Here is a 9,729-nt window from a genome sequence, read left to right on the forward strand (position 1 = left end):
CTACTGATGCTTCTTGTTTGCTTTATCCCCCTGCTGCTATAATGTTGGGAATGCTAAATTAGGAATAATGATAAATTTAGTTTGGAGATTAGACCACTACTGTTTGGACAGTACTTTAGCAATAATATTCTTCACCTTAAAAGTTTAGCTTGTAGCTATTATTTCATGTTACCACACATGTAGTTGATGGCAATTTGACCGGTTTCTGCAGTGGATCGTTAATGTTAGCTAGCTTACGTTAGCTTCAATGTGACGCAGGTGGATTTTAATTGCAGTTTAGCCCGTTAGCTAGCTAACGGAACTCGCGCTAGGTAACTAATTTACATGAAGCTGACAATGAATTAATGGCTATATTAGACAAAACTAATAGTTAACACATAAGACACTAAACATTTTGACTGAAACCTTGACTTACAGTTAAAACGTCCATCCGAGCAATTAAACAACCTGTGTCAGGGCAGTTGAAGACATCACCTGTATGTCCTGTCATGTTACCGACGTACTTTGGGTTAAGGCTGCATACAGGCTGTTGTTGTCAATATGTAACGGCATAATTAAACTCATACTGTGGGAATATAATTTCCATAAAATTCCCAGTCTGCTTTTTTTAGGCAAACCTTTAGTGGATTTATTCGGCTTGATGTTTGTTTGTTTGAACTAGTCTCCCGGGCTCCACCCCGCTGCCCAAATTTGGACTTTTCCGACTACAACTGACAAACATGGCGGCCACCGGAAATGCTCTGAAATGAAATGATTTTTGATTATTTGACTTCCGTTTTTGTGTTTATTTTATTTATTTATTTATTTACATCACATTGTTTAAAAAAAATCAAATATGATAATAAGGCAACCTTAAACACTTTTTAAAAAATATATTATTATATTATATTTAATTTACTTATTTCATGTTAACTGAAGTAGCCTAACCGATGGCTATTCAATGAATTTGGGACTTCAGGGATTTTTTTTTTTTCTTTATCTCTATTAAATGTGTTCAGTGAAATTTAGCTGGAGAGAATGAAGGGTAGATGTGCAAGGGATTTTGTTTACAGTGAGGAAAGGCATCTTCACATTGTATGAATTATGGACAGACTTCAGCGATAAAGTTTAACAGCAATTAACATGGAGTCTTAATTCATGATGATGCATGTGAAATTATGTCAAACTATAAAATACAATGTGCAATAAATATGCTTACTCTAGCCTAAATCAATGATGTGATGTGCTGTCCCAATCACCAAGAGGTGTTGGAATATGATATATCCTTCTTTCCTCCTCAAATGGATAGGTAACATCTTCAGTATTAGAACTATATCATTTGCTCATTTATTTACAGCAAGAAAACTTCTGAACTGAATGCACCCTACTTATTTTAATATATTTAATATTTTTATCAATAGGCTATGCAATGTGATCATTATACATTAAAGAATGATAAACAGTGAGCATCCATACAGATGTCGCCCAAATCAGATGTCAAAAGAATGATTTACTAATCCAACAAAAGCTGTCAGGACAGGTAGAGGACATCATAAAGTGCCATCATAAATTTTGAACCATCACACAGGCAATGACACTCACCATGCAGAAGCAGCCACCCATTACAGGGCTGAGAGTGATGTCTTTGAGGTTTTCCATAGAGTATTTGCCTTATTAAAGTTTCATTTAGTTAGAGTAATGACAAATGAATTAAAGTGTCCTGCACACTTAAAAATATCCAGTCTTATTCAAATAAGACACAAGATCATTTTTGCTCTGTATGAAGTTGTTCATAAAGTAAGCTGCAGAAAAGAAATTCAACAAAACTACAACAGGAGCAAAAATGGTCAACAGTTACACAATCTGCCAAACATGATAAAACTCAAATCATGTATGATTCTAACAACATACCAGCATTTGTATTCAGTACTTTAGCTTTCTGTGTGTTCCTGTACTGACATACAGTACGTGTGTGTTTACATATCTGATCTAAAGCCCAGCCTCCCTCTGAGCCTTGTGTGTCGCTTCAATGTTTGATGGCGGCCGATCGCTTCATGAGATACGCTCACAAGCAAGGGTAAATTTTTGCCCTCACCACACACACACACAAACTCACACAGGCATATCCCCAACCCAAACAAATCCCTTGAAACCTGGAAGAGAAACAGACACTCAGGAACAGCTGCAAAACAGGATGCCCTTGAGAACCGGACACTCCACCCAACATGGCCTGAATAAACAGTTTTGTCAGAGAGCACAGGGGTGGAGCAGAGGGCAGGCTCGGGACAGGGAGGGATGGCAAAGAGAGGGGTGCGCGGAGCCAAGTAAAACTTCGAGATCTCCTGGTACTTTAAAGAGACACCCAGCTGCCCTTGCTGTAAAGATGAAAAGGGTACATGCTCACGACATACTGTAAAGGCCAGACACCATTTATGTGATCATACCCTCGGCAGGGCTGTCGTCAAGTCCGAGACCAGACCAAGTCCAAGTTTGAACAGTTTCAAAATAGATTCAAATCAAAATGGGGACACGGCTAAGTCAAGACCAAGACTTTAAAAGAAACAAAACAGCCCCAATTCAGTATTCTTCAAACTGTGTTGCAGCACTGTTTTTTAAGTGAAAGTCGACTGTATTATCACTTCAATCACTCAGTCTGAGTTCAGTGAAGTTTAAAGTTTACTGAATCTTTCTGTGATATCAACAACAAAAGAAAGGTAATGGATTATGCATCTATCCAGCGCATCAACAGCACCTGCTTTGCATTACAGGACTGTTAGATCAAAGTAGCTCTTCCTCACTTGTTTTTGTGTAGCATACAACGTCAATATCCCTTTATAGATGCATTTGATGAAATCACGATCACACAGCTCAGTCAGTAGAAGAAAATGCTGGCATTTTATGTTCCTGCAAACCATGGATACATTTCATACGTATCACATCAGTGTTTCTGAAGTGACATAGTATATGAGCTGATTTTATCATCAGGAGGAGGAGGGCAAGCCACAGACCCCTGTTTGAGATCAATAACGAACAAAACCAGTTGGATTTTAGGGGGTCATCGCTGCATTTCCAGCAGCTTTTGAGCCATCAAACATGGGTGTTTTTTAGCCACCCTTTACTCTGTCTCTAAGCATAATGCCACAGAAATTGATTGTTTTTTACAGAGGCATTGTTGTGTTTCCAGCTGGGATAGTGCCACCAAAACCAGGCCATTTAAGCCTAGCCATAATCAAGTGGATTTTTTGCCTAAACCTTACCACATGTTTACCAAAGTGTAAAGAAATGTTAAGTTTCAATATATCTGCTACAAATTAACATACAAAGTAATGTATGCATGGTTACAGTGACATTTATTCTTGCAGTTGGGTTGCTTTACAACAGAAAAACACTATGATAATATCAAAAACTATGATTCATGTATACACATATTAAAAAAATGACTATGAAAATATAATAATCTTTATGCATAAAACTTAACATTTAAAATGAGAATGTTTGCTTGTTACATGGCAAAGACACAGTATGAAAAATAGAGCAACATGTAAGGAAACATTTTGCATCTTTTTGGAGCTAACAGCAGAGCAGCCCCTTCAGTGTGCAAAGAAACCCAAAGCAGAGCCCCACCTGAACAAGAAATTAGGGACTAGCCACTAACCAAACTCGATTTACTTTTCTTAGTATTTAGGAAAAGAAAAAAAAATCACATTTTACTTAATAATTTAACTGTCCTATTACATTTTCTGGTAAGTCTATCTTTTATATTATGGTCTAAATGTTGTTCCAAAGCTGTCTCTGCATCGCTGGATATTTAATGGGAGAATACTGAAGTTTTTTGCCCTAAAATTATCATACTGTAAGATATTTTGTGTGATGCAATATCAGAATCTGCCAACTTCAACATATGTAGTGTAATCGCAGGATGTAAACTCCTCTTCATGTTGTTAAACCCCTTAAATACAAATACTGTACAATATTACCTAGGACATATCCTCTATGTCCTCTCTATGGTAGCTACAAATAAGAGAAACCAGTGACTAAGTGGCAATCAAAACAGCCACAAGGCACAGACAAATGCACAATAACAGACACAACGTCACATAAATACTCAGTCGTGACAAGTTCAAACCTTGAATGAAGGGTGCCGGCATAAATATCTTCTTGAATATACTGTGCACTTTCAGAATATTATCTTGGACTTCATGACAGGAATTATGTTGCTCTGTAATTCTCTCTCTCAAGGTTAACTCAGCTTTTTGTCAAATTTGCAGATAAAAATGCAAAGTGGCTAAAATCAGAACTGCTCCCAGACAGTTTCTTGAGACAAGATATTGCACAATGCTAAAACTTAAATAGCTGGTTTGATTTGTTTGAAGTGGGGTTGTATGGGCTACTTATCTACAGTTAGTGTATTACATACAATAGATGTCAGTCGCCACACCCCCAGTTTATAGAAGCAGGGTGGAGTCTGACATGAGAGCTAAGCAATATACTGCTGTGGATGGGGATCAGCAACAAAATTTATTTTAGCCACTTAAAAAAGTCCCACCAAATAAAATCAATATTAGTTTAGTTTTCCCATTTATGCCTGTCATCAAAGCCACCAGGCTCTGTTGACAAAAACAGTAATTTTAGCTCGCTGAACACAGGAGCTGCTGGTCTACAGCTGCCTCAGTCAGTTTGTTCATTTGTGTTATTGTGTGACTTTGATCAATCTGGACTAACTCTTTAAAATGACAAAGTCACACAATAACACAAAAAAAAATAACTGATGGAGGCAGTGGTAGACCAGCAGCTCCTCAAGTTTACTTTGACCTTGACCTTGACCTTGAGCTCCTGTCTTCAGGAATATTAAATCAATGTTTTTCTAAATGGAGTCTGGCCTTGGTGAGAGCAATATAACTGCTCCATTGCTCCAGTTTTCCATTGAAAATCACTCTCTGACATTAAGGTAAGGCGGCGAAAATACTCCCAGTATAGCATTTGTTTAGGTGGCTAAAGTATATTTTGGTGCTGCCCCATCCACAGCAGTACATTGCTTAGCTCCCATGTCATTACTCCATCCTGCTTCTCCAAACTGGGGGTGTGCCAACAGACATCTACTGTTTGTAATATACTGTCTATGGATACCCAATGTAACCTCACTTCAAAAAATCTGAGCTGTCCCTGCAAACTAATATTCTGAAGATTTAATACTATTTTATTGTTGTGATAGGGCTTCAACACTCAGCAGAAGTGTCAGAGACGTCTCAGTCTGCTGTGGGCATTTGCATCTAAACTGTCGACTGTAATAATATTTTATCAGTCATCAGCCATTGTCCCCACAGGTTTCAACGTTTGGAGGTTTTGGTAAGAAATGATTATTAATTTCAGGGCCTTTGCAGTGCTTTAGGCTGAGCTGCATTGATGCTCCAAGAGTGCTCAAAAATCACAAGTTAAAGCTTTTCGGGGGAGGGGATTGCTCACAGTGGGCTGAAAGTAGATGGCGTAAGACGGAGCAAAGGAGCCAGAGGAGTGCAGGAGGAGACAGTGGAAGCGTGGGTCGGCCCCAGAGACATGTACTGAGTGGATGTGGAATGACAGCACAAGCCCAATTAGTCTTGGATGCCAGGGCTGCTACAGGGAGGTCGGTGCAAGTGATCAAGCCATTCATGCATTCAAGCACTCACCCACAGGCACTCTACGCCAACAGCCTGGGTAAAGTTACTACAGTCTATCACTGCTTCTGCTGGACTCCTGATCGCTCTCATACTGCTGCCTCTGCTCTGCTTCCTTCCTTCCTTCCCTGTCTCTCTCTCTCCTGAAATATGCTGCTTCACCCGTTTCCACTTCTTTCTTTTTCTCTCACTAACCCTCAGTCGCATCTCTTATCATGCCTCTCTTTTTTCAACACATTCGCTAACACACTCTCTCTCTTAAGGACATAAACACACTCTACTTGAAAGCCTGACAGTGCCACTCCCTCTGCCATTGACACCCTCCCACTTGTTTCCCATCCCCAGAGCCTGATATTACCTCATCCCACTCGGAGGCAAAAGAAGGCATGCGCTCCATGGACGGTTGCCCAGAGCTGCAGTTAGACACGGACCCACTGCGGCCAGCCAGACCTCCATCCTCCTCTCCCAGTGGAGACGCTAACAAGTCAGAGTCCGACTTGGACAGGCTTCGAATCAGCCCCAGGTCTGCAGGTCTGACTTTGACTGCTGCCACCGATGCAGCTGAAACTTCTCTTGAGTCCTTCATGTCAGCTTTCAGATTCTGGTTCACCTTGGCGGGGTTGGCATCCTGCGTGCACTCTGCCATTGTTTTGGAGCTGCCAAGCGCAGCTCAGGATCCTCGGTTTCCTTGAGTCAAAAGGGCAATCCAGGATCTTTGTGGAACTTTTAAACTTCCAGAAAGCCAGTCAATGATTGTACTGAAACAGATTAATAAAATATAAGTACTGTAGGCTTGCAGATTTTACCCCCAACATATACAAAGTGCTCCTGTTTGGAGGGAAAGGAAATACGAAAGGGAGAGACTTGTGCACAGAAACAAGCATCGAGGTCCACCCACTAGTTGTATCCTGTTGCCCTCCCCTTAGTGACTGGCTCCCACAAAAGAAAGTCCCCCTCCTTAATCCTCTCACATGTGACTTTTTTACTCCAAGTCTGCTTTTCTGGCCACATGTCTAACGTGGCCAAACAATTCTTATAAGGGGAACATAATCATTGCCAGGAGAATCTAACACACAGAGATACATTCAAATACATACAGTGCTCTAAACTCATCACTATTAATCAAAATAAAGAATTTATGCATCCTCTTACCTGCTCTGGTGCTCTCCCTGCTCTGTGTCTTTGTGTCCGTCCTGTTCTGAGGTTGTTTCCAGACTCTCCAGGAGGACCAGCTCTGTCCCGTACTGAGGATCAGAGGACGGGAGGATCCCAAAGCCTGGCCTTATTCAGACTGACAGCTGGGGTAATCAGGTTACTGACGCACTGGGTGGCTGCTCCATTTTAAAGAAGGGAAGCCGGGATTCCTCCTTTTCTCTGTCTGTGTGTGTGTGTGTGTGTGTGTGTGTGTGTGTCTGCAGGAGAGTGAGGTTACTGAGTTAAGAGTAGTCTTGTTATTGTAGGGCAGACGTGGCGTAAATTGTGTTTCAGACCTTTTTGAACTGACGTGGACTGTTGTATCAACTGCCACACAGACAAGTAAAAGTCCAAGTAGAAGTACAAAAGTATTAGCATGAAAATATATTTGAGGTATCAAACATAACTTTATTCATTATGCAGATTGGCTCATTTCAGAATCATATGTTATTATTATGATATGTATATTCATTCATTCATTCTCTATAACCGTTTGTCCTGTTAGGGGGCTGGAGCCTATCCCAGCTGACATTGGGTGAGAGGCAGGGTACACCCTGGACAGGTCGCCACACTATCACAGGGCTGACACATAAAGACAGACAACCATTCACACTCACATTCACACCTACGGGCAATTTAGAGTCACCAATTAACCTGCATGTCTTTGGACTGTACCCGGAGAAAACCCTGACATTGGGAGTACATGCAAACTCTGCACAGAAGGGCTCCTCCACCCTGAGTTTGAGTTTGTACCGCCTAATATGCACCTATATACCGCCTTATATACATTCCTGTATTTAAGAGGCTGTAGCTGAATGGGTTTTAAAGCTAGAGTGCCGGTGCTGGTATCATACGAAACTGGGAGACATAGGAATCCATTGGTACCAACTATGTCATGTGTGCCAAGAGGAGGGTTAAGAAGAGGGTTACATAATGCTCCAAAGTTAGGCTACATTTTGGCAAAGGAAAACTGGCCATTTTCGCAGGGATCTCTTGACCTTTCACCTCAAGATATCTGAATGAAAATGGGTTCTATGGGTACCCTCAAGTCTCTCCTCGACAGCCATGCCCACTTTAGGCTAGCCCTATGCCCTCTGGGGCAAGTATAAATGTGTTATTTTTGCTTATCATACTTGAATATTTCTGCATACTGGCGCCCCTTAATGGTATTGGAGTTGCATGAATTGGGTATGACTGGAAAGCTGAGACTCCTGTGGATTCAATGAGCCAAGTTTTATTTATGTGTGATGATATTCGTCCCCATATAAGACATTTCACTGTAGTGACACCATTTTTAAAACGGACATCATTATGTAAAATGACCTCCCGTGACCTCTAGGATAATCTCTACTCTAGGATATGTTAGGGTCTATGTGCTTTTGTATAGTATGTTGTCCTTTATGTGCTTTGGTTATGTCTCTGTCTTGCTGATTGTGCTTTGCTTCATGCTGTGCTTTGGTCTATGTTGTGTTTTATGTTGTACTTTTGTATAGTATGTCCTTAAATGTTTTTGGTTATATGGTTATGTCATTGCTTTACTAATAGTGCTTATGTATTGTTTTTGCTTATGTGCCTTGCTATGTGCTTTTTTCTATGGTTATATGCTTGCTCCGTGCTTATGTGCCCTTCTATGGACGTGCCATTAATCCACTTTTATCTGTGTTTATGTGCTTTTGTATGTCATTTTTAATGTCTTTTTCTTGTATACAAATATACTATGAACCTGCCAGGGACTGCAGATGAAAATTAGCCTGTATGTTAATTAATGTGCACTGTCGCTTTCTAAATAAAATAAACATAAACATAATCACAGCCTCATAAACTTAACAGCTGCAAACAAGAGCACTCAGGCATTTAAAGAATGTATGGCTTTCATAGGTATATTGACAACAGAGGGGGTTTCTCAGCAGTTTCGCGAGCAGAAGTGCTCGTCATTTAATCGCAGAGAAATGCCAGTTCTCACAGAAATCTCCAAATGTCAAAAGTCTGTAATACCAAATCACAGCATGGGTTCTTCTGTGGGGTTCTTCAAGGTCTTAGTGTCTTGATGTGGCATTTTGGAGGGATTTTGGACCATCTTTCTTAATTCTAAAGTCATAAAAAATACTTAAATTTAGCAGCAAATCTGTATAACTTCCCCAGAAAATGCTACAATAACTTATGAGATATGAATGAGCCTGGGAATGACCGTCATATACATATGTTCCAAGTCCTTGTACAGTTAGGTTTGAATAGGTGCCAAATCAAATCACATTGTTATTTATTGTGGCTCGAAAAATCTGTTAGAGAGTGATGAGCTGCATCTCAAATTAATCTTCAGGCTCCAAGCTTTCAGATGTTGACCTGCTATCCCCCCCGAGGATCCCCTGTCTCCCCTAAATTAAGACAAAAATTGGTGTATGGTTGGCCTCAGAAGGTTAATGGTGCAGCTGGAAAATAATCTATCTATCTATCTATCTATCTATCTATCTATCTATCTATCTATCTATCATCCTCTACTCTGTAAAAGTGTCAATGACCTAAAGTGTAGCAGAAAATTTAGGGTGCTCCCCCGGATCCTTCTCCCTGTAAATTCTGCCTGACCAGGAGCTTCAGCTGTAATACACTTTCATGCACATATTTTACAGTCACAAATCCAGTCTAGGCCCCAGTGGTGACACCTCACAGTGGGGAAACACAGATTTTGATGCCAAAATCATTAGATCATATAGATTTTCTCTACTTCTCTGCGATATATTTGAAGGAAAATATCTCACTGATATCATTTACAAACCCATAAATGCCATAAAGTGTTTTTATTGTGATTTAAGGAAAATATGAACTCTTGGGATCTGCAGAGGAGTAAAAAAAAAAAATCCAAGATAGGAAATGTTGATGATATGGGAGGAATATAGAAAAGATC

The 9,729-nt window shown here is 40.2% G+C and overlaps 1 protein-coding gene across 11 annotated transcripts in view; it reads right to left on the bottom strand.

Moving 5' to 3' along the window:
- The window catches only part of anks1ab (ankyrin repeat and sterile alpha motif domain containing 1Ab), a 60,715-nt gene extending 53,869 nt beyond the window's left edge, over positions 1-6,846 (bottom strand). For 8 of the 11 annotated variants that reach the window (XR_007448930.1, XM_049572001.1, XM_049571522.1 and 5 more), the window contains exon 1: positions 5,992-6,488. Coding sequence is in view for 10 of the 11 variants with exons in the window: in XM_049572001.1 (XP_049427958.1) it covers positions 5,992-6,279 (288 nt within the window). In the remaining variant the exon portion in view is untranslated. Of the gene's footprint in view, positions 1-415; positions 698-5,645; positions 5,866-5,991; positions 6,489-6,785 lie in introns of those variants that run through there. The other 3 variants (XM_049571401.1, XM_049571840.1, XM_049572071.1) reach the window with 3 other exon arrangements.
- Positions 6,847-9,729: the final 2,883 nt, after the last annotated feature.

Source organism: Epinephelus fuscoguttatus, linkage group LG1 (assembly GCF_011397635.1).
Source record: "Epinephelus fuscoguttatus linkage group LG1, E.fuscoguttatus.final_Chr_v1".
Taxonomy (NCBI): domain Eukaryota; kingdom Metazoa; phylum Chordata; class Actinopteri; order Perciformes; family Serranidae; genus Epinephelus; species Epinephelus fuscoguttatus.